Raw genomic sequence first — 26141 nt, forward strand, 5'->3', positions numbered from 1 at the left:
GGTGTCCCAGCCTTGTGTGTTTTAACGGACCCTCCATAGTATTCTCATGTGAGCTCAAGTTTGAAAACCACTGAGCTAGAGAAAAAGCTGAGAGTAGAGCCTTTACCTAAGTGTAGAGGACAGTATGTAGTCTACCTTCTTGCTGACTCTGGGACCGAAAGCCTCTTCTGTGGAGGATATGGGGTTTTCCTACTTAGAAGGAGGCCCAAGCTCTGAAACAGTACACAGCCCTCAATGAAGATAGCTGTAATCACCCTTGGAAAGCTCCAGCTTGGCATCTGCCCCCGGCTCCCCGCTGCTCTCTGCTGAGTGCTGAAGTGTGGCTCTTCCTCACATCCCTCAAGATAGCCATCTTCAGTCTGGAGGAGCTAAGTCCAGCTCAGCCACGCCACCCTGGCAACCTTAATAAGGCTGACATTTCCCTCTGTCTCCTCCGATTAGGCCATCGCTTTATCACTCTGTGCTTTCTTGGCTCTGGGTATAATCTGCGTGTTGTGTGTCCATAACACTATGTAATTGGCTCTAATGCAGCAGTATTATCTGTGAGCATGTATCACATAATTGCAAAACCAGGCATCGACAGTAAGTACCACTGCAGACTCCCAGCGCGCTGGCCTTCCTGGGATACTCCTCGAGCCGCAACCCCTCTTCCCCTCCACACAGGTGGGAATCCAGACTCCGTGGGTCGGATAAACCCTCTCGGAAGATTGGCCTGTTCATCCCTTGTCTCAAGGCAGGTTGATCGTTCCTTAAGTCTCTGTATATAAGGTGGTTCCCTCTTTAACACTCCCCAGGGAGGAGACTTGGTGAGTCATCAGCAGCCATGCAGTGAAATGTCTTTTTCAAGTGAGCTTGGAGGTGCCCTGACTTGTACTTACAAATACCTGTGTCCCCTGGCCAGCCCTCTAAGCCCTGAAGGTGGAACCCCTCCAACAGGGCCTGTATTGAGTTCCCAGGGGCAGACACAAACCAAAGTAGGTGGCAGCATTTTCTGGAGAGCGGCTGAGTGCAAATACTGTGGCTGGACCCTGCAGGAAGGATCGAAACTGCTGGCCGGGGGAATGAGAAGCACAGGGGGATTCTGGCAGCGTGTGGGCCTCAAAGGGAGGGGTGGAGGGCTCACTGCTGCGTCTCCTTCTTGCTGGCTTGGGCAGGGAGAGAGGAATGAGACTGAGAATGCTTTAGGTGCCTGCTCTCTTCTCTGGCCTATCTGTCAAAGCAGGGCTGCCTTGTCTTGGGTTTTGCTTGGTGGCTGCTGACTGACAGTCACCGTGGCCCCAGGAATCCAGGCCCATTGCTGATGACCAGGCCCTTCCGCCTGCTCCTAGGTCCTGGGAATGTGAATGCTGTTGGCTGGCTCAGTCCATTATAATGTGTGTAGGTGGTGTCTCTTTGTGGACTTGGCTGCAGGAGAACACACACCGAATGCCCACTGAGGTTAAGGGAGGCATCCCCAAGCCTTTCCCCCAGCCCAGAATCTCTCCCCAACTCAATGACTCAGTCATTTCTGGAGGAAGCTCTCCTGAACGTTTCCCTTCTATCACCCAGTGGCACATTGTTCTGCTTTGGCTGGAGGCTCTAGGAAACTCCAGAAATCAGCAAGAATGTACGATGATGCATCCTTTGAGAAAATCTAAACTGAGCTTGCCAAGATCTTCCAGTAAAGATGTCAGTAAGAGCAATAACAACACTGATACTAATTATTAAGTATTCGCTATGTGCTGGCACCGGGCTGAGCACTTCTTACACATTATCTCATTTAATTCTCCCAACAATCCTGAGGTAGACCTTTCCATTTTGGAGCCTCGAAACATCTGCTCTGATCACAGCCGTAAAGTTGCACAGACAGTCTTCAAATATAGGGAAGTGGGATACCAGGGCCTGTATTTTTTGCTGTTCCACAAAACTGCCTCTTACAGGACTGTCTGACAGATGCTGGCTGTCCCGTTTCCATGTCTTTTCCAAGGCCGAGACGAGTCCTAGAGGCCAGTGGGGCTCTCAGCCCTCACGGACTTCCATGTGGCGGGGACTATGGTGTTTGCCTCACTGCCAAGGCTGCTCAAAGGCAGCAGCATGACCTGACCCTCCTCTTGTCTGCAGAACACAGAGCTCAGCACGGAGCACGAGGGCGGTGGGAGAGGCTGCACAGGAGAGCGGGCAATTCGGTCTTAGAGCCTTCTGAGGACAAGGTTTGGCTAACGGCAGCTAAGTGTTGCCAGAAACCACGTTGGATCGGTTGGTTGGAACCAAGGGTACAGATCTGCTTCTTAAGCAAAGCTCATCTTTGGGCTGTTTGGAGCGGGTAGTGAGTCTCTGAGGGCAGATGGGGCAGGAGGAATGAGAGGGACAGAGGGAGAGAGGAGAAAGGATGGTGGTAAGCCACCTCTCGCACATTACCTCCTCTCCGGGACTATCCTGGGTGCCGCCTATTACTGATTTCCTTGATCTCCCTGCGGACCGTTTAAATTAAAGCTCATAACCATTGTGTGGGCATATAATGAAACCAACTGATGCTGCACTGATTAGTCCATTACTCTCAACTGTTAGAAAACATAATGATCTCACAAGGGGCCTTATTCACTGACGTATAGCAAGTGAGCTCTCATTTGACACCTCAAATTAGCAGCCAAAGCAATAACAGCTGGGGTTTTTGTCTCAATATTTGTACCCGACTCTAAAGTGATTTGGCACCGGGTGAGCGTTATTTTTAAACACAGAGCTCTCACCGCCAAGTAACATTTTAAATGGTCTCCAGGTGTCATGTAAAACCTACAGAAATAAATAAAAACAATCAGCTGCCAATCTGAGTCTTTGATGATATCGATTCCTTAACAAAAGGGCTCGTCTTTGGTTCTCCCTTCATTATCTATTCATATTGTGACAGGCAGAAACTCATCTCCTTCTACCCAGCAGAGCCTCGGTGTTAAAATGGAAAAAAAAAAAAAAAAAAGATGACTCCAAAATAAATGTAAAAAGCGGAAGATCAAAAGAGAAAGATGAAACTTCAAATCCTGCCATTGCTCAGTCAGATGCCCGGTAGTGGAGGTATTCCTGAGGCTCCAGTGTTTTAGGTTCCTTGATTCTGAAGAACTCCTTACTCATTTTTTGAGATGGTCACAGACACTGCCTGGTGGTGATTTAGAATGATTCAACTGCCTCCCAATGACCATTTTAATTGTAAAATGTACCTTCAACGACAACATGAATGAGTGGCCTCTCCCGATTCTGTTTCGTCATCCATAGGCTGGGAAACTGGGCCATCAATCTTGTCTACTACATTATTTAGAAATCAGGAAGTTGCCAGTGTGCCAAGATTCTGCAGTGGGCTGAGGATGGAAGAATGACCTCCAACTTACATAACCGAACAGGTGAGTGTGCAGTCAAGGCGGTGGTGGGGGGGGGTAGGGGGGTGGGGGGCAATGGACGATTTCCCCCTCAGCTGCATTTCAGCCCGTAAAAGAGGAAGAAGGGAGAAGTTTTTCAATGCCCACTAACGTGTACACTATGAGAGAACAGAGGACACGCCAGTTTTGCTCCCTGTGGTATAGGCAGGGTCTTGCCCAGTGTTTGGCACATAGAACAACTCAATAAATATTTACTGCATGGATGGATGAGTTTCAAAATGTGAAGGGTCATGCTTTTGGCATCTTTTCATAAAAATAAATTTCCACTCTGAACAGCTGCCTGGGCTGATCCAGGAGTACAAACTCAGCTGCCTGCAGGAGCCAGGTTTTACATCTGAGCAAGTGGGTTGCGTGGGGTCCGCAGTAAACCCAGCTCTGCCACCCGGGATCGTCACTTCTCGTTTCAAAGGCTTGTTGCTATCCTGGAATGTGCGTGCACCTGCTGCTGGCTGTTCCTTTTTTTTTTTTTAAGAGAAAGCCAGACATCTAGAATTTTTATGTGAAGTCTCCTGGTTTTTTAATATTGGTGATTAAATTATCTTAAGGAACAAAAGTTACAAATGAAAAATAACTTGGATTTGGCTTTGCAGATGCCAGTTTTTAGTCTCTGAACCAAAAAGATCAATTTAACAGTTTGATTCATCTATATCACATGTATCATACATATATCATATATGTATATTCAACACATATCACATATATAACACACTTTGAGATATGTATATATATAAAAATTGATGTGTGTGTGTGTGTGTGTGTGTGTGTAAAATCCAAGTATGTTAATGGTGAAATGTGGTTGACACCTTCCTTCTATACCACATCTCCGGGAGGGCAGCCACCAGGAATCTACTCTTCAAATGAACTATCTTAAATGATAGAAAAGTATTCAAGTTCTCCCCCCAGCCCTCCCCAACCATCATTACCTGGAGACAAAGAATTTTGAGAAAGTTTCTGTTTATAAGGGTAAGGCTGGGTCCCACCAGATAGGCGTGCTCTTCCCAGCTTTCCACACACTGTGAATCAGTTCTGTGGCTAAACCTATAAGTTATTTCTTATGTACGGTTCGGAACTAAGCCACAGGGTGCATGAGGCTCTGTTTCTGGGCTGAGATGCTGACAAGGTCCGGGTCTACCCTCTGATCTTTGCAAGGGAGGGGCTCTCTCACACAGTTTACTTGGGCTGCTTGGGCTCAAAGAGAGGCAGGGTGCTTCCTCATCTGGCCTCTGGTCACCACTGGTAGCCAGGATCCATGATGTAGAATTCAATCTCTTCCCAGATTGCCTTCCTAACAGACAGCAACCTGTTGGCTACTGAGTGGTCATCTCCCAAGCAGTGGCTGCAGGACTAGAAGGCCCTAGAAAGGGAGGGTGTTGGTCCCCATACTGAACATATGCTGTTCTCTCTGGAAAAATGCTAGAGATTAAGAGATGATGGGATGGGCAGAGCATAGAGGCTGTCTTCACTATTCTTTGTTCCCCTTCTGCTAATACAGGGGAAAGGCAGACGGCAATACAGAGCACTGGATAAAGAGTCAACGGACCTGTTTTCTGGCTTGGTTCTTCTGTGAAATTTTTCTATGGCTGTGTGTGAGTCACTCAACCTTCTGGGGGAATTCATTTCTTTTAAAACAAAGTGGTGGGACTAGTTGACCTCCAGGGTCTTTCCAGGCTACAGTTCCAGTCTCCAATTCACACTGGGCTGGTGCTGGCTCTAAAATGGCAATTCTGGAATGGGAATCGTTTTCCAGACAGCAGTGGAAGGGCTGGTGGATGTCTAGATTTGTATAAAGATAGGACATCTGACCAGACTCTGAAAATCACAACTAACCCCCACAGCATTTGAAAAGTTTTGCAGGGTCAGCTCATTTTGTTTTTCTCTTTATGAAAATAAAGCTTCAGCTTCTGTGGGGTTAATGGGCTTGCTTCCCTAACCAGCTGTCGCATCTCTAGCTTATATATGGAGAAGGGACGGGTCCAGACATGGGAGCGATTTTCCTACCCAGCTGACTTTGTGGAAGTGATTTGCAAGGCTGAAAGAAGTGAATAATTGGGATCAGGAAACTAATTCTCGCAGAGACAGGGTTTCACGTGGGTGGGAGACAGTTTTAATAATCATACTCCTGGGTTTTAATAAAAATGGGTCTTTTGCAGGTACAAGATCCAAATGGTTAAATTCAGAAAGAGAAAGGGCAGAGTGGAGGGTGAGAGGAGTGGCAGATACCTCAAAGTATTTAACTTCAGAAGATACACTGTTTAAATGTGCCTCTTAATGAACGTGAACCGGCCCCAGTGGTTTGGAACAAAGCAAGCAGGAAAACAGGCCTGGAGGGAACTGTGGAGATTTGCAGAGGGCCATTCCTGTCCAAATGGGGTACTCGCCACTCAGCTCTAAGCCTGCGATGTCCAATAAGGTAGCCACTAGCTAAAGGTGGTGATTTAAATTTAGATCAATTAAAATTAAATAAAAGTTCAGTTCCTCGGTTGTATGAGCCACACTTCAAGTGCTCAAGAGTCACATTGTGGTTAGTGCCTATCATATTGGATAGCACAGATGAGAAGCATTTCCTGCATCACACAAAGTCCGATGAGATAGCGCCACTCTAGACAATCAGAGCCACACGCGTGCCCAGGATTGCCACAGCTTCCAGATATTCCGGGGAAATTGAAATCATATACTTTTAAATAACATTACCTGAGTTTTAAACATTGGCAACTAATTCTAATTTTTTTTAAACACTGTAAAGCCTAAACCAATTAAAAAAAATCAAACTCCGTATCTGAAGTTTTCAATTAACTATGGGCCAATAGTTGGGGTCCTCTGATTTAGTTATAAGTCAAGTGGGAATGGGCACTCTAGAGCTTCTATGAGTCCAAATATGACGTTGGAGAAACAGAATCAGATTCCCTCCATCCTTCCTCCTCACCATCCCTTGCTTCTAAGCACCTTCACAGATAGGAAATGGAAGCTGAGAAAGGTAGAGATGATGCTCTGATTCTCCCCAGCACTGCATCTCCATGTCTTCCCCATGCCATCCTCCCCTCCGGAGAGCCAACTAGCAAGAAGGGGTCAATTTCCTGCTTGAGTTCCGAGGACCTTGACTTTCAGGACACATTTCTGCAGAGTAATGGACTCTTGGCCACAGGTGAGCTGAGCCAGCCAATATTCTGCATCCTGGATGGAAGTGGAGGTTGAGCAAGGGGCAGGTTCCACTCTTCAAGGAGTCACGGCTCCCTGGCCTGGAGACCCTTGAGAGCCATGAGATGAGAGCTGAACGAGAGCAAGATACTCCCTGAATGTGCTCACACACTGGTCACTGAAGCCATTGCTGGCTGCTGGAAGACAGAGAAAAGATAGAGGCTGACCATCGGCACAGGAGTGCATTTGCAAATCGGTGTAGAAGCTCCATTTTGGGAGTGAACTGACCGCTGTGTGCATTTGGTAACTCTGTGGTATTTCCCCACTGGCCTCCTCATCTTGCCCCCAAGAGGAAACTCTCTGGAATCTGCTTTTCAAAGATTCAGTTATTTTTCTAGTTTATTTCAGGTGGGACAAAGCAAACCTAGTTTGTCCAGCCAGAGTTTCACCCCAGAGACCTGGTGGCTGGAGTCCATGGCCCCTTTGAACAGTAAGACTTCCATTACCTGAGTCCACCTAAGTGCTGCTCACAGGAGAAGTTGATAATGGGAGTCCTACCGATTCACAGATCCTCTGTGCTCAAGAACAGTTCCACGATCTTCACCATATCCCCTTAACCCAGGAACGTACACTAATGCATTTTCAATTCAGAGACTAAACAGAACTTTAGTTAACAGGAAAGTACAATCAAATGGAAACCATTGGAATACTCTCCCCCACCCCAATTCTAGCTACTTGAACTGTTAAGGTACTGCTTATTTAAATGGAAAAAATTATCCTTTATTTCAAAGGAAATTTCACTTTTTCCTTAAGCTGATGTTCTCAAAACCAAGCTAGCCATTTTAAGAACACGGCTATGATTGAGCCTTGAGCCTGGGTGACTATGAAGGAGGGGCGTGTGTTGTATGGCCCATGTGAGCATTTATAGAAAACCTAGATCCTTTCCTAGGATCCTAGGGGCTGAATGGAAGTTACTGGTGCCTTCCACAAAGTGCAGTTTTAATTCTGATTGCCTGAACAAATCACAATTTGTAGCACAGTACCAAAAAAAAAAAAAAATCATATTCTGGAAATATTTTAAGACTTTCATTAGGCAGTGACAGTTCTATATTCAAAGCTATGTCGTGACTAAATACCCTGATTCCAAATTCTGTTGAAACAAATGTTTTCAGCTCCCAGAGAAACTCAGGTGAAACACCTTGTAAATAAATGAAAATGAGCCTTGTCTGTTAGAAAACACCACTTTTCACTATGGCTCTAATTTTGTTCACAGATAATTTAAAAAAATATATCGCCATTTAGCTGGAGGAATAAAAAAAACAAAGGTAATGTGAGAAAGGCGCTGTTTCAGTAAAATACTACATCATTCAGTATTTAAAATAATTTTGGGACAATCACAACCTTAAGTTCTGTTCCGGACAGAAACGTAACAGAGAATATGGAAACTGGGTGGAGTAGGCTTCTATTCACTTAATTTCAACTGAATTTGGTTCCATGTACTTTATTTATTTATTTTTTAAAGAGAGTTTATTTATTTGAGAGAGAGGGAGAGAGAGAAAGAGCCTGAGCGGTGGGGAGGGGCAGAGGGAGAGGGACAAGCAGCCTGCTTGCTGAGTGGGGAGCCTGACCTGGGGCTTGATCCCAAGATTGTGAGCTCATGACTGGAGCGGAAGGCAGACACGTAACTCATTGAGCCACCCAGGCACCCTAGTTTCATGGACTTTAAATGACTACCTACTTTGTTTCCAGTTTGTGTGAGGTTCTGGGGACAAGGCAGTGAAACAATATAGGCGTGTCCTTCAACTTCAGTTGTGGCGAGTGTCCTGGGTGGGTGTCTGCTATTTGCTAGACCTACACCTATGGTACCTCCTTTAACCCACATACTAGCCTAAGGGGTTGGTAGGTATTATTGCTTCTATTTTTCAATGAGGAAACAAGCCCCAAACCACCCAGTTTGGTGAAGCTGGACCGGCAGCCAGTCCTATGGGAGGACTCTAACATCCCCAAGGTCAACCTTGGCCTTATACCTCCAGGTTTGGGGTGGTTCTGTGGAATTGGATGTAATGCTGATTAAGCTGAGGTCATAGGTTTAGATCTGAGCGCCCTGTGGGTCAACTTTTCAAATATGAAAAACTATCATTCCTGAATCATTGTGGCATTTACAACAGCCCGTAATCTTATTAACGCATATAATTGTTTCTTTGGTATGTACGCTCCAGAATGCATTTTTTAATTTTAATTTTAATTTTTTGTAGCAGAGCAATGAAGGGCAGGGGCTCAAATACCAGGCAGAGCTGGATTTGCTACTTGAAGGGCAGGCCCAGGGACTTGCCAGGGGCACTTTGGGCAAGTCATTAGCTTCTCTGAGTCTCAGTTTCCTCATTAGAAAAATGAGATTAAGAGGTTCTACTTTGTAAGGTTGTGGTGAGGATTCACATAAAATGCTGGATTCTAGTATCTTGTCATAGTCCCTGGAAGATAGCAGACACTAAGAAATGGAGGTTGTAACAGTAATTATAATACCTATAGTGACTATACTAGTAATTGTTATAATATCATTGTATTATATATTATTAATTACTATTTGTATCTAGTTCCACATTCAGAGGAAGCTCAGTTGAAGTGGAGGATAGACCTCCATTTGTATAAAGCTCTGGGTTTTCTGTACCGGGCCGACAAGGTCTATGAAAGTCCTTACACCCAAATCCCAGCACCCTTCAGCCAAGACAACAACCCCATGCTAGAGGAGTGAGCACACCCTGATCTGGGTGTCAGGACTATTGTTAATTTCCTGTCACTACCTTCTTCTTACACCAGCAAAGGACTTTCTTCTCCATTTTTCTGTGTCTAGTGGGGCTTGGGGTCAGGCCATGTTGTACCTGCCTGTTTGCGGCTGAATATCTACCCTAAAAGTCTGGTCAATTCCCACCCACCACTGCTTTAACTCTTGAATTGCTGTTCTCTAAATGTGAGTTAAGAAGGAGCTCAGTACATGGGATGATGAAGGGGTCCAGGGAACATGAAACTGGGCGGGGGGTGTTTATCTCATTTCTCATCAGTTGCATAGACCCAATGACAAGTGCTTTAAAATCAAAAGGGAATTTGGAGGCTAGTTCAACTCTTGAGAAGAACTTTCCAGAAGATGGGGCACAAGAGATTCCTGCTTGCTTCTGTGGTGTCCTCGCTCAGCTTGGGAGTCCTGGACTCCACGTCACTTGGTTCTGCTTATACATGTCCATTCAACAATTCTGGTAAACTCTGGCCCCTCGAGTTTGATGCACCAGAGAACCTGCTCTTCTAAAGCTTTACTGTCTCTGGCACCGGGCACCATGCTGGCACACAGTGTTTCCTTGCTTCATGGATGGATGACAGCGGGGGCCACCTGGGCTGGCAGGTAGCTGAAATGAATGGAGGTCGGTGGGAAAGTAGAGTCTACTCATCCCTTCTGAGGAGGGATGTGCTCTTTAGCCACAACTGACTGTCACAAAGCAGAAATGCAGCCCAGGGTTGCCATTGCTTCAGGTGTCCCAGAAACCCAAAGCTGGCCATCTGTACTTTTAAGAAAAATTTTATAATTTTAAAATATGAGATGCTAATTTCAATTAAAAAATACTCGACAGGATTGAGGGCGCCTGGGTGGCTCAGTCGGTTGGGCGACTGCCTTCGGCTCGGGTGGTGATCCTGGAGTCCCGGGATCGAGTCCCGCATTGGGCTCCCTGCTCGGCAGGGAGTCTGCTTCTCCCTCTGGCCCTCCTCCCTCTCGTGCTCTCTGTCTCTCATTCTCTCTCGCAAATAAATAAATAAAATTAAAAAAAAAATACTCGACAGGACTGAAAAAAACTCATCTGTGGGTGCAACATAGTCTGTGGTCTATCTAGTTTCCAATGTCTGGTTTCAAAAGAGCAGAAAGCAGGATCATTCCTTGATTCTGTCATGTGCTCAAGTTTGCCCTCCTCCTCAAATCTCCTAAATAAAACACCTAATAATGGCTTTGAAAGGACAACTGTGCTTGGGATCCCCAGTCCTACAAAGGTTTTTTTTTTTTTTTTCCTGGACAGCCTAGTTGCATGAAGGTGTCCAATGTGGGCAAAGAACATGGGATCAGGGGTCCACAGACCCAGCTTCTAGTCCCCTTGCTGCCACCAACTTGCTGTTTCCCTTGGCAAATCTCTTAGCCAGAGCCTGGATGAGGGTGACGGACATGGGGTACCCGGGTGCAAAATGTTATTTGGCCTGGGCTTCACTCTTACCTGTTCTCAATCTCTCTGTGCCTTCTCTCAAAGTAAGAGGTCATCCCAGAAACTAAGGTCTTTACAGGCCCAGCCTGTAATAATGTCACTGAATTTCCAAAATTGGCAAGTGACATAAATGGAGGTAGACCTTCAAAACAACACACGCTGGTTATCTGCAGATGTGTTGGACCTGCATGTACCAGTGATTTATCAAGGGCAGGCTCCTCACTGGGATATGTGAGCATTTTCAGGCTATGCTCCTGACATCTTTCATTTGGCATTTTTGGCAGCATTATCTACTGAACTTCTGATTTGCTACATGTTGTCAGGAGACAGTGTCTGAAAATCTTTTTTCCTCTCCCACAGTACTATTGAAAAAAAATTATTTTATTAGCTAGGTTTTCTCATTTTTGTTTCATTTGTCCACACTCTTAATTTTTTTTTCATTAAACATATTTCTGACCCAGGACAGCACGTTGGGCAGGGAGGTGCCTGGTACAACTGGCAAAATGCCTGGCTGTCCTCAACCTCACTGGCCAGGAAACCAGCTCAGAACACCATGACGAATGATTCCTGACCACATAGGGTCAGAATTACAGTCTTGGCATATTCAACTGCAGTATAAACCCAACTTGGAGGAAACCGAGTATGTGAATCACCAAATGTATAGAACAGGTGGAAATGAAAGGCCAGTGATTTGGGCAACAGAAGGCTGTCTGAGTCATAGCAACTCTCAGTTAAGAACCTTAAGGCCATACAGAAAGCTGGGGCTAGATCGTGGGAAGGTCTGAAGAATGGAGCCCCCAAACCACTGAGTGACAAAGTCAACTGGTGATGTCCAGAAGCGAGAATAAATCGTCTCTGGGACTAAGAATGTAACTCAATGAAAAAGCAGGACTATTTTCTTTCCCTGGCAAGTCTGATTTACCTTCAACTTTGTGGGGACCCACTAACTGGGTAAAGGAAATGACAATTTCAGAAGCATGTGGGAGGCTCCAACGTGATCCTGGGCAGGACTGTGAATCACCGCTAGCTCGCCTAGCCCAGCTCTTGGAGGCTGGTTCGTACCACTCTGTGGCACCTGTTGGCCACGCTTCCAGGGAATCAACGCCACGAGAGCCTTGGCAATTACAGATCGGGAAAGCTGCTTGGTAGAACGGTTAATCACACAGGCTCTGCTGCTTACTAGTTAAGCAGCTACTTGCCTTCTTTCGGATAGGTCTTGTGCAGAAGGAGGGCTGTGAGGATGCAGAGGGAGAAGGTATGTAGGAGCACCACATCCACTGTCAGGCACGGGTAACTGAACAACGGAGGCTACAAAGGCTGTATCCTCTGCGCCATGATTCTTCCCCTATGGTGGCACTGGGGCCTTGCGGAGTTTCACCCGCACTATGCTTTTTCTCTTAGTCCCTTTCCTGGTTACCTGGAAAGGGGAGGAGGGTGGTGGCTCTTTTCCTTTGTTCACCATATTCTGTGCTAGACATCCCCCACTGGGCAGGAGCCAAAAATGAGGATGAAGTGAGCAGATGTCGTAGCCTTTTCCAGCCTGGTACCCATTCCTCTCTCTTTACCGCTTTACCCCTTCCTGGTTCTCGAAGGCTCCCGTCCTCAATTCCCATTGTGTGTCCTGTGGGACCAACCTCAGCCTGGATGGGAAGAAGTTTTACAGCAGTTCCAGCCACAGAAAAAAATGGAACAACAGGGGGTTCCCATGTGAAATATTTCCACTAGTAGTTGACACCCACAAACTTTCCTTAAGTTAATTTTGAGAGAGCTTTCCATGGGGGTAATCGTGAGTCTTTCCTTGTTTTTTATCTCATCTGCCTAATGTCAGAGAGAAAACACACCTGTAATACTCTATTTTGTCTTCTTAATTTGCAGACTTTTAAAGCTTTAGATACTTAAAGACGACCTTTCTGGGGATAGTGTGTTCTGAACCTCTCTCTCTCAGGAACTTACTAAGTTAATATATAATGTCTTCACTTAGTTCCTATTTATTATTTCATTGTCAAGATTCTTTACAGTGCCTAAGTTGTGATTACAGAAAATTGTGATAAAATGTCAATGTGCAGATGAGATTTGGAAGGTCTGGGGGTGGGGAGGGGAGATTCTTTAAATGGAGATGTCAGCTCCAGCCAATTTCAGAATGGCTCACCATTAAGAGAGATGGTTCCAAAGCCGTGTGCCTCTGCTGGAAATTAAAAACCCATGGAATAAATGATTATGATTAATTTTAAGTACTTAGCCATGTGAAGTCAAATGAGAGTGTCTTTAAAACAAAGCTATTGATCTGGCTTTGTTTGGAATTGAGAAGATAAACTAATCAGATCCTGTGGTCTCTTTGTAATAATAGGGAATGAGAACTACTTTCTCTCCCCACCCGCCACCATAGGCTTTTAAGATTCAAGTTTGAGAAACTTGGTGTACCAACATGCTATATAACATACCAACATTTTAAAATTAGCAAACACTGGGGTAGAGAAGAGCAGTCCAGTTCTGTCCCAAACAGGGATTTGATGGGGATGAGGGCATGATGGGGAGAAAGTGAGGGGAATGGAAGGGACAGAAGCCAGCTCTTCTTAAAGTTGAGGGAACAGACTCAGAGAGGTTGCATTGCTTGGCCCAAGTCCCACTGTGCCCAAGTGTGTCTGACTGTACGGCCCCATCCCCTCCCTCAGACAGCCGTCCTGGTGAGGCGAGGCACCACCACTCCCAGTACAGAGAGCTAACGTGCGGGCTGTCTAGTTGTCACAGCTGTTTTGTGGCAGCTGGTGATTTCCATTTCCTGGTCTCTTCCCAAGGAATTTTCTCATCCTCCTGAAGAAAAGGGTGACATGCTCCCAGCAGCCCTTCTCCAGAAAGGCTTTTTTGCAGGCTGGGAAAATTGCGCCTACCCTTCTCAGCCCCAGTCTCCTGATCAGGGAAGTCCTAGGTCACTAAATTGGGCTGGTATCCTCTCCCTAGCAGACGTGCATTTGTTGATGGTTCTGGGGTCAGAGTTTGGGTGAGGAGCCACCATCCATCTTAGGATTGACAACCTGACCTCCCTGGCTGTGGGTCCTGCCGCTTCTGTCCCGGGAATTTGCGGCTTTCATCAGATTTCCGGCACCTTGCAGCATCAGCATCCCCTTTTATTTCCCGTGATTCCTCTTGGAATCACCTTCCTCTCGTACAACGTGGAGAGGCTTTCTCCAAGCCGTGTCCACTGGCTGCAGGGCCAGGTGAAAAGGAAGGTGGGAGGAGGACCTTCCTTCATGTAGAAAGGGACATTTTTATATATTCATTCATTCATTTCTGTGACATTTATTCATTCCTTTGGAAGTCAGAGGTATGTAACCTGGTGACTAGGTAGTTTTTTTTTTTTTAATTTTTAAATTTTTTTTTATTTTCAGGGGTATGCTCAACAAATTCTACCCTATCATTCACTGGATAGAACTGTACCATCAGAATTATTTTTAGAACCAAGCAATTACAGAATTTGGAAAGGGGAAGCCAGCCCCAAGGTATAGCAACAAACCCTTCCTTTTCCAAATGGGAAAACTGAGACTCTGAGTGCGGAAGGGACTTGCCCAAGGTCACACAGCCAATTAGGGGCTGAGTCGGGACTGAACCACACATCTCCTGACACAAGTTCTACTAGGCTTTATTGCTTTCCTTTCTAGGTTTCACAAATCAGGGACAGCTGGAAGTGTTGCTTTGGGTGACATTCAATCGAAATGTTTTCTTACACAATTCTACTTTAGTTTGAATGACCCCAAGATGATTCCTAGCTGAATTCCAGCCCCCAACCCACACCTAGAAAACTGGAAATCAGGTTAGACCCATGGGAAAAATCCAGAACACAGAAAAGCAGATCCACAAGGTATAAGGGGTGGGATTCCACCTCCTCTCATCTTTCTCCCACCCTGCCACTTTAAGGTTACTGCTTAAAGTTTGCATTTAAACCCAAGGCGACATCCCAGGAGCAATGGCAATGACTAGACTTTACCAGGCTGTTTGGCAGCGCAGCCCCCCCGCCCCCGCCCTGTGCCAGGTCCCTTTGTGATTCTGGGTGATATCAACTGACCCCTTGGTGCTATCCCCTCTCTCATCTCCCAGACCTGTAACCTGTCTCTTCCCATGCCCACACTCAAACAGACTCTCCCTGAACGCTCTGCCTGGCGCTGGGGGGCTATTCCAGCCCATCTGTTCCACCCAGCAACAAATACCACGGGAGCACCGGGGGAGAAAGGACTCAATTGAGACTTAATTAGCAGGAACCCCAGTTTGTGGGAGGTGAGAAATCACACTTTGCTGCCTGCAAACACTTTGGCCAAGGTGAGCCAGAGGGATCTCCCGGTTCCCAATTTTAATAGCACTGCAGCAGAAGACACAGAAATGCAATCCACACGGACCCCCCTGCACACACACTCCCCTTTCTCTCCTCCTCACAGGGACACACACACACATGCACACAAGGCAGCGGTCGCAAAATCAACTCACAGGATCTCCAAATCGCGCAGCGCTCGGAAGGCTCCATCTTCAATGCAGCTGATGTGGTTGTTGTCCAGTTGCCTGTGGAAAAGCAAGGGGAGGGCATGAAGGCTGAGCGGGGGCAGCACCGAGGAGCCTGGCGGCCCGGGCCACCCGAGCGCCTGTCCCTCCACCCCTGGCAGGCTCTGCTCGTCCCCGCCAGGAGCTCGCGCAGAGCCAGCCTGTCTGCCACGCTGCTCCGTCCCTGCTCTCTGTCTGGGAGAGCTACACAGACGAGCGCACCAAAGGCTGTCAGGTCTCAGTAAATATTAATTGCGCATTTTTTTTTTTTTTTTTTTTTTTAGGCAGAAGGGAGTAATTTCATTACATTAGGGCATCCAATCCATTACGAGCTCTTACCGTCATGTCACTGAAACAATTTCATTAAGCTAAAGGCCTGTAAATCATTGGAGGTCACTGCTCTGCCCTCCGCGACCTCCCAGAATGCTTTTTTCCCTCTCTCCCTCTCCCTTGTCTCCCTTTACTGGAAGTTGCAGTCTTCTGCTCTGACACAGTGCTAAATCTCAAGGCTTTATCTGCCCAAGAGCAGTGAGGGTGCATGGGGAATATACCAATTCCAAATTAGACTCAACTAATCTAATTTTATAGTCTTTTTATTATTCTAAGCACCAAATGTCTGTGGTGGTTTGATGCCTCCGTGCTTTGTTATGGGGCCCATCTGGTAGGTCATTCTATCGAAGCATTTTCTGACTAACTACAGAGCCCCTCAAACTGCACCAACCACCATCAACATTAAAGAAATCCATTGATGGAAGCATTCCTGATGGGGGAAGAAAAGGAATATTGTTATTGCCTTAAAGATGTACCACTTAAATTTAAATTGGGGAGAATTAAATGCACCTATTTCAGGACTCCTTTTTTATTTCCCTTTCCATCTTATGAGCATGAAAATAATGTCTTTTAAAAGGATGCCTTGACTAATATACATTCTAGTTGGGGATTGAGGTATTTTAGTTGAAGGATAATAAATATATACCATTATCCCTAAATCAAAATAGGTCTGATGTGTAAGTCATGACCATACTGCAACTCAAATCTCACATTATATATCAGTCATTTGATTTCTAAAATAAAAGATGGTATACAGAAAATGTTTATTAGCACCAGATTGTCTATTGTATTTTGTGTGCAGAATACACCACGGTCTTTGGGGCAAATGGCCGAAAGAAGTATGGCTGTACTGAAAAACTCCCTTATCTACTTTTTTGTTTTTTCTTTTGTCCCAGAAAAAAATCAGCCCCTCTCAGGTGAAGGGATTTTCTGATGCTGGAATTTTCATGTGACTTGTACTAATCTATCCCAACAACTCTGTGCAAAAGATGTGTCGATGATATGTTCAGTAACCCTCACGGAGGGTTTTATATTCTGCTGCAGGAAGGCAGAATTAAAATTAAAATACTATTATCATCGAGAAACCAGATAGATATAAGATTTCTGTAAACGCAGATGAGTGAGACACGTACAATTAGACTGATGTGTCACAACCGATGGGCTCTGCCACGATATTACGGGGAACTGAATCACTCAATAAGTGCTCCTGATACAAGATTTAGACATTTAGGGTTTAAAAATAAGCGGCCAATGGGTATCTCAAGAAGCAGAAGCACTCTTTAGGTCGACAACTTCTACATCTAGCGTTCAAAGTTCTTGCTGATGCCCACTCCGGTGAAATCTCAGTGTTCTCGCTACCCGGAATACTTCCGGAGTCTTTCTTAACATGAGTTTGCTGAACGTCCTTTCCCAAGATTTCCTGTAAGTACTGGGGCCGCTGATTCCCCGCAAAGGTTCTATTAAGGCAGTCTAGTCCTGCTGCCCAGTTTCTAGATTTATTATCAGTTTAAGGGCTGATGAATCAACAACCCCCGCCCCACACCAAGGCCACCAAACCTTACCAAGCAGAAATGCAGTGGAGTTGGCTTTTGGCTCCAAGAAATTGTTCAATAAATATGCTGAATTCAGCAAAAATGGCCCCATCCACCTAAGTAGAAAAGTATCTAAATCATCAGACTGAGACGAGGGGAAGTGTGTAGCGATGGCAGTTTGTGGTGCATCTGCTTTTGGGCAGACATTTCAGCGAAGTCCTTGCTGTTAGAATACTATTTATTTGCTGGAATTTGTGAGATGCTTTCTGTTCCTTTTCTTTTCGAGCACGAGAAACCAAACAGGACACTCTAAATGTACAGAATGTTATATGGAAAGAATGCAATTTGCAGGGGAGAAGAGAAATTCACGGAAAGAAGGGAAAGAATGAAGTGGTAGAAGAGATTAAAAGGGCGGGGGAAAGGAGATGCGCAAAAGATGAAAAACCAAGTCCACTGTTCAACGTTCCATAGGAGTCCTGCCTGGGGATATTGGAGCGGTGGGACAGAGTCTTAGGGAGGGACGTGGTCACTATAAGGCTAAAAGCAGGGAGGTCTCCTGCGTGATCAGTTCTGTGATGTTTAAACAGGCTCACTGGGCGGCACAAGCTGACACCTAGTTGTTTATTAGGAATGGGGAACACTGAGCTGTAATAGAGGCATCTCTGTGGGTGTATTTTTATAGACTCTTTTAGAATATATGAAATGTATCAAAATTTCAAATATTTATGCAGAAGTGTGCTATACATTTATTATAACCAGGATTGTCTCCTTTTACTCTACCCACAGATAAACAGTACCCCAGCCTTTGTCATCAGTCATTTCCCATATGCATTGTTCATCAGGGAAGTCTTCGGGGGGTACAAGGCCTAGGAGGATCGTGTCAAGCAAATGAAAACCTGAGAATTACTTCACTGCCCAGCTATTAATATCTTCATGGCACTGAGCATCAGAGTGTTCGTAAAAGGTCATTAATTGTCTGCAATCTATCCTGATATTTCATGCAAATAAGCCAGGCCCCTAAAGCAAAGTAAATACATACTTGCCTCAGACAAGGTTTCTTTTTCTTTCAAAATTACATCTCAGATACACAAAAGTTAGTCCCCAAGCACGGGGTGGGGGATGCAAAATACATGCCAGCCCAGCATTCCTTTGCAGGTGTTAGGAGTGGAGCACTACTAAATACACAGAGAACCTTCTGGAGCTAAGGCCAAAGCCTTTGACTTAGCAGTTTGCTTCTGGGGGTTGATGGAGGCCGCTGAACTGTGTTCTAAGCTCTCGAGTCAAAGATCCATTTTGCAGCTTTGAAAGGACTCTTTCAAAGACCCTCTCAAAAACAAATCAAAAAGCCCATTGCTCACTCCACACTCCATTACTCAGGAGGCATGTATGTGCAAAAGGAACTCTGGATATGGGAGCACAAAGAACTCAGCAGTCTTAGAATGCCTGATCTTTCTATTTGTCCATGGCAGTGAGAGGTGTATTTCACACTGCTACTGAATCCATTTTTACCACACAAAATGACCTGCCCTGGTGCCTCGCACAGTGCCAGGGACTTCCCAGCTGGCCATGCATGGTTGCAGAGTGAGTCCTACTGAAGGTCCGGCAGGGCTGGGTTCAAACTACCCGGCAGAAGGCTCTAAGCCATGAGCTATGCTGTCCCGGCCGTGGTCCTATGTGATGGAGCATTCCCTCTCTGACTACATGGGGAGCTTTCTGCCACACAGACCTCCACTGGGGGAGTGTTTGGAGAGGATGCTTGGAATAACGTGAGATTTCTGTGGTGAAGATGAGGGGCAGGAAGGCAGTGGATGGAGGGAAGTTTGGCTGTTTTTCGGAGGCAACTTTCACTGTCATCTACTTTATACAGAAAACTCAATTTGATTTACACTCTCCTGCCTGTGACTAAGCCTGGAAGCCCCCAAACATTCATGATATTAAATTAACTGCTCTAATTTCCCTGGGCAGCTCAGATTTCACCAAACAACGTGCGCTAAAATGATACCAGAGTCTATTTAGAAAGGAGTCCTCTGACAAGAACTAAATGCAGACTCCCTGAGAGGAGCTCCCTGACTACTGTATTTTTATACTCTGAGAATATAAACAAGTCAGAAAGGAAAGCCAGCGTGAGTGAGGACTTAAAATAATCTTCACCAAAGGCAGACGGGGAGATAGTGCTTTTGTAAGAATTCCCATCCGTAAGCATAATATTATCACAATTCATCTCCTTCAATCACAATTTCAAATTTCATAATTGAAGCAGGAAATATTTTGCAGTTCGGAAACTTAAAGAAGCATATCTAAATCCTTTTCAAAGAGCTGAAAAAATCTGATTACAATATTAAGAGCGACCTATCTCCTAACCACCGCCCCCCCACAACAACAACAAAGGAAGAAAGAAAATGTCATGATTTCCACGATGCTTTTGAGTCCCCACGAGGAGAAAATACCTGAAAGATAGAAATCTCCAGAAACAGGTTTCTGGAAGAAAAGCAGAATTCCCAAGTAGTCGTCTGGATGCAGGGTCTATATACCGAGGCACAGCCACCCAGATGTGTATTTCTCATGCAGATGTTCTGGGGGACCCCAGCAACTCCACCCTTGGTTGGTGAAACCTAGCCTAAGGGCACTGTCGCTCCAGGCCCGAAATCCAGCCCAGCGTGGGCTCCAGCACCGCAGCTAGAGGTACTGCAGTCCTCATGCTAAGTGGGAGAAGTAGCTAAGGCTCAGCGCTCTTTGGAATTTCAGAGCAAAACTATCTACACAAAATGCGCACAGTAAGTAGAAGGACTTCTGCATGAAATTCACAAGAGAAGCCCTAGTAGAAATTCAAGGCAAGCCTATGGTCTCGGAATCCAACAATAAATTAACCTGTAAGAGCAACTGAGAGTTAGTAGATGTTCACGCTGTATTAGGCACCTAGGATACAGAATGAAGTGTAAGACATCCTTTGAAATTTTTTGGAAGAAGCCGGCACCTGTGGTTTTTACATTTCAATTATCTTAAGAGATATACGAGAGTGGCGCCTAGGTGGCTTAAGCGTCTGCCTTCGGCTCAGGTCATGATCCCAGGGTCCTGGGATCGAGCCCCGCATCGGGCTCCCTGCTCGGCGGGAAGCCTGCTTCTCCCTCTCCCACTCCCCCTGCTTGTGTTCACTCTCGCTGTGTCTCTCTCTGTCAAATAAATAAATAAAATCTTAAAAAAAAAGGTATATGAGAATTCTAAAAACTAAAGTAATTTAAATTTGTTTTTGATGAAATATGTATGTCCCTACATATACATACTCCAAGTGTACTCCTTTTTCCATATGGAGGAGAAACAGAATGTTGAAACTATTAAAAGAAAAACTTGGGGAATCCCTGCTTTTTTAAAACAAGCCAGAAAACAAAACATGAAGTAGCCCAGACATGCTGTTTCTTTTCTTCCCATTATCCAATTGTCCTTTAAGCAGATAACAGGGAATCTAGTAGCACTTCTGAAGTTTGTTTTTTTATGACAGTTTAACATTCTAAAAACTCACTATTGAAGAACAAATTATAGAAGTATTTGTCTGCTCCTGGCTGGGGTCTTCAAAAAAAAAAAAAAAAGCTCAAGGTTATTTTAACTGGCAAAGAGGAAAAAGAAATGTTCAGAAGAAATGCATACCCTCCATATAATTGAGTAGTGGCCACCCTTTGTAGGCAAATCAAACACTTGATCTAAGCCACAGTCTGCTAATGAATTGTCACTACTTCTCATCATTAAGGAGTTACTGTAATTCCACATTAAAACGACATCTCAAAAAGAGGTGAATCTATTATTTTGCACATTTGGTACACTTGTCCACCAGACCCAAGAATACATGCATATTGATATGTTTACGGATCCATGAATTATTTGTGTATCCACAAAGATTCCTGTCTATAGAACTGACAACTTTATGCCTATTTTTCCTACATAATAATTACATGTAATATCTCCCTTTTGTATGCATGTAAATGCAAATGATATTATAAAATAGTTACAGTGATTGCTGACCTCTGAAATTTTATGTGCCCATATCTAGTCCTATTTGCAGATATATTTAGACAATTAAATGATTGTTAGTATTCCAGAGACTTCAACCAACCAAACCTACTGTGTAAAGACAGAATCTTAGGTTAATTAAGCTCTCTGATCAGAACACCCCGCTTAGAACGTAGTTAAAAATTGAAGCATGAATCTATTTCAGCAAGCATCCTTATGCATACTTTGCCACATGGCTAGCATAATACCTTTTATCAAGTATGTATCATATTGCTGTTCAACATATGCAACTTCTCAGCAGGAGCATAACCGCATCCACTCCAGTAGATGCTCCTGGAACCAAGCTCTACAATAATGCAAACACAGATGATGGATTAGCACCAAAGAGGCATGCCAGACCTCGGAGAATAAAGGGGTGTTTTACACATCACTGGGAAATATCAATAACTACACTTCTGTGTTTACATAGTTTCCGGTTTGTTGGGGATTTGGCAAATGAAAAATGCAGGGGGGAAAATCCCTGCAAACCAATTTAGCATGAAGGATAGTTGCTAGGAAGAAGCTGAGCTCTCATTTAATTTGGAGGAGTATCAGTTTGAAACAATTTCTAGCATTTCCAGATAAATAAAACAACAACAAAAACACCAACCAACCAAACAAAAAGCAAATCAAACGAATACATCCTCTATTCACCAATGAGAGAGTTTTGAGTTTTGTTCCTTTCACAGCAACTTTTAGAACAGGGGACCAAGGACACTAGGTTCTTTCTTTTTTTTTAAAAGATTTTATTTATTTATTTGACAGAGAGAGACAGCGAGAGAGGGAATACAAGCAGGGGGAGTGGGAGAGGGAGAAGCAGGCTTCCTGCCGAGCAGGGAGCCCGATGCGGGGCTCAGTCCCAGGACCCTGAGATCATGACCTGACCCGAAGGCAGACGCTTAACTGACTGAGCCACCCAGGCGCCCCAGGACACTAGGTTCTTGTTGCAGAATGTGCTCTCATGTTTTGAGGCTTGTCTCAAATCCATCCTTTCTTGCGTCAACCTAATATTAGGGACCAAAGGGCTTCATACCTAGGACATCCAACTTGCCAGGGTTTGTCTGGAACGTTCCCATTTTAGCACTGAAACTTCTGTGACCCATCCTGGGGAACTCATCAGTCCTGGCAAACTGCAGTGGCTGGCTGTTCCCCAGTTATACCCCTGGGGCTGACTCCACTGGAAACAGATTTATTCTCTGCACATCATTTCTTCACCAGTGTTCCTAAACCGTAAAATGTGTGTTGATTCACAAACTCAGCCTTCAGTTATATCAGCTCTAAGAGGCTCCTCACTGTGTCTCCTGTAAAATGGGCTATCCTTCTACAAACACACCTACAGCCGGGCTGGGGGGAACCCTGAAAGTTGCTGAGGCGTCCTAACGTGCATTCTCAACTTTCCTCATTGTGAATTAAAATGTCTTTGTAAGAAGCACCGGCGTTTTACTCGCCTTCTTACTGAGATCATGAATACTCAGAGGCCAAACAAATAAAAGGCTGTCTCCATAGCGATTGGGGCAGGTTTGTGGTTTCCCTAGTTACACTCTTGAGTGATAACCATCTGGGGTTCCTCCCCGGTGGAGGGGAGAGGGAGTGAGAAACCAGAAGATGAAATGTGCTTTTGTTAACGGGCCTGAAAGTTATCTTCCACGTTTGTGTTTTTTATTTGTTTTTAGGTCAATCAGCATACACTGTTGAGAGTTTTAAAATTTTTCACTCCCCCTCCCCCCAAGGGTTTCAGAAATTTTCCCGTTGGACTCTAGAGAAACTATTCCAGCCACATGAATATGAGCAACAAGCCGCAGGCAGAGAAGAGTATTTCTGCCCGGACGGAGACAGCTGTAGGCATCAGAGCCCAGGCGGGATGCTGGGTTTCATTCAAATACAGGATGTAAGCAGCTCCACTCTGCATTGGTCAGGGGTCTCTCCCTGACCGTCCATCGAAGCCGCATCAAGGGAGGACAGGGATGGCCTCCTAAGACCTCGAAAGATCTTTGTCTCCCTTTAAGAGAAGCACATGGTTCTCTCATGTAGAAATTTAAGCCCTTCTGAATTTACTCAAATTTCCAACCCATACTAAGTAACCTTTTGGAGGCTTTCAACATTTGCTACCCATTTTTTATAAAACAAAGACTAGGGCTCCTGTAAATTTCTAGCTGATGAATGAAGTGACTCATATCTGCCTCAGTGTGCCTGGAAGGCAGGACCTCCGCCCCAGGGGGCCCCAAAGGCAGAACACACAGCCTAAGATTATTCTCTAATCTTAAGGTTTGGGGTTTGCTCGGGACCTGCCTGTCACTCCTTTCCTCTTTGCTATTTCTCCCTTTTGGAATGGGAATGTCGGTCCTCTGCCGGCACAACGACTGCATTTTGGAAGGACATGTTTGATTTCACAGGTTCATAACCAGAGAGCAATTTGGCTCGGGATGAGTCATACCTGCAGCCTTAATTAGGTAATTAATTAAAAGATTTATTTATTTTGAGAGAGAGAGAGAGACTGCACGCAGGGGGAGGCACAGAGGGAGTGAATCTTCAAGCAGACTCCCTGCTGAGCATGGAGCCTGACAGGCAGCTCAATCTCAGGACCCATGAGATCACAGCCTGAGCTGAAACCAAGAGTCCCGAGGCTTAAAGGACTGAGCCACTCAGGGGCCCCTCTTCAACCTCACTTTAGATGAGATTTTGGACTTTAGAGTTTTAGGTTGATGCTGGAATGAGTTTGAGTCTACTGAGACAGAATGAAACATATTTTGCATATGAGAAGTATATGAAATTTGGGGGGCCAGGGGCAGAATGCTATAGAATGAATGTGTCCTCTCACCCCCAATTCATATGTTAAAACCTCTCCTCTAAGGTTATTATGTTAGAAAGTGGGGCCTTTGGGAGGTGATTAAGTGGTGAAAGCTGAGCCCTCAAGAATGAGACTAGTGTCCTTGTAAAAGGGAATCCAAACAGGGATTCCTCATCCCCTCCACCAGGTGATGTTACAGCACAAAGAAAGCTGACCCTCTAGGAAGCAGGCCCTAGCAGACACAGAATTGCTGGCACCCTGGTCTTGGACATCCCAGGCTCCAGTCTGTGAGAAACAACTTTCTGCTGTTTATAAACCACCCAGTTTATGGATAGCATCCATGCCCCCAAGTCTGTTTCTTCATTTGTAAAATGGAATAACATTTAGCCCAAAAGGAAGTTTTGAGTATGAAAATAATGAAATGTATGCGCTCTGAAAATGTATTTGTGGCATTAATTTTCTTTCCTTTGAAATAAATAATAGTAAACACAGGAATTCATCTTCTATAATCTCTAAAGTCTCCTTCTGATCTGAAGTTACGTGGCCTGAGGTCAATTTCTTATGAGATTCTTAAGAAAAAGTTCCTGTTCATCTTACTCAGATCCTTCTGTGCTTTGAGCCTATCCCTTTATCCCCTCTTCTTCCGTCCCAGGCCAAAGAATCTATTATTTGAGATATTCAATATATTTTTTTCTGGACTGAGGGCAGTAGTTCAGACTATATGCTTTTTGTACTTCTCCAGCGGATAGGAGATTGAAATACGAGAAGCCATCAAAAACCTCCATGACGAAAAACACAAATTCTTATCTTACTGGGAGAATGAGGTCAATATGGGCCCATATTTATAATTCCCAGAGATGAGAAGCTTTAGGGAGAGTGACTACAAAATTGAACCCCATTCCTTGGTGACCTTTTTCAATTAATAACCAACCAAGTTATGTGTAGAGCACCTAAAATAGTCAATTGCCACACTATTGTCTATGGTGTGTAATTCCCCAGTTTTGTTGTTGTTGTTGTTGTTTTAAGATTTTATTTTTAAGCGATCTCTACACCCAATGTGGGGCTTGAACTCACAACCCCGAGATCAAGAGTTGCATGCTCCACCGACTGAGCCAGCCAGGTGCCCCAGTGGTGTATAATTTCTTAATCTTTTTTTTTTTAAAGATTTTTTATTTATTTATTTGAGAGAGAGAGAATGAGAGACAGACTGCATGAGAGGGAGGAGGGCCAGAGGGAGAAGCAGACTCCCTGCCAAACAGGGAGCCCGATGCGGGACTCGATCCTGTGACTCCAGGATTATGACCTGAGCCGAAGGCAGTCGCTTAACCAACTGAGCCACCCAGGCGCCCTAATTTCTTAATCTTAACATTCCTTGATTGGGACACGAGCCTTTAATGACTCCCTGTGGCCTACACTACAAATGATCACAACAACACAGTCACCATTTATTAGGCATCAAGTAATGAGCTGGGCATCTTCAGTGTCTTATCCCAGTTGGGTCTCAAAACACCACGATTCCCGTTTTCCAGAAAAAGCAAGTGAGACCTGGAGAGTTCAGTCTCTAAGCTTGACCTTGAACCCAGGTCTGTCCCTGCTCATAATGATGACAGGTGGTGCTGCTTCTCTGTGGACAGCCTGTAATCCTCAGCATGGCACTGCCCCACCCGCTCTGCAGTACATGAGTGTACCAAACGCTTACATGGTTCCTTATCATGCTGGTCCTGCCCGCCTCCTCTGCTTGGGCAGTTCTTTCTCGTCCATCAAGGCCCGCCTCAGAGGCCACATCCTCCAGCAAACCTTCCTGTGCAAACTCAGCAAAATGAACTGCTCTCTCCAAACCCTCCTGACCCTTTAGTCATCCTTCCATTAGAGCACTTACATCACAGCAGTAGGGCTAATTGTAAACACATGAGGAAACCAAGGTTCAGAGACGTTATGTAACATCTTCAAGGGAACTCAGCTCATACATCAGAGAGTCAGGATCAAACCTGCCTTCCTGATCCGGAAGCTTCAGAGCTTACCCTCCATTGCTACCTCCCCTCTCTCTGATTTCCAAAGTGCAAAGAGAGGGACTCTATGTTAGGACCGTGTGGACTTAACTCCGTTATATTCAGTTGGGTAGAGGAGAATAGTCAAGGTTTGGTCT

The 26141-nt window shown here is 45.0% G+C and overlaps 1 protein-coding gene across 2 annotated transcripts in view; it reads right to left on the bottom strand.

Annotated features, from left to right (window-relative positions):
• The window catches only part of SLIT3 (slit guidance ligand 3), a 592271-nt gene that overhangs the window by 142348 nt on the left and 423782 nt on the right, over positions 1 to 26141 (bottom strand). For both annotated transcript variants that reach the window (XM_081826287.1, XM_081826286.1), the window contains exon 6: positions 15254 to 15325. In XM_081826287.1, the coding sequence (XP_081682413.1) occupies positions 15254 to 15325 (72 nt within the window). The remainder of the gene's footprint in view (positions 1 to 15253; positions 15326 to 26141) is intronic.

Source organism: Leptonychotes weddellii, chromosome 7, assembly GCF_054177405.1.
Source record: "Leptonychotes weddellii isolate Sample4059 chromosome 7, ASM5417740v2, whole genome shotgun sequence".
NCBI lineage: Eukaryota > Metazoa > Chordata > Mammalia > Carnivora > Phocidae > Leptonychotes > Leptonychotes weddellii.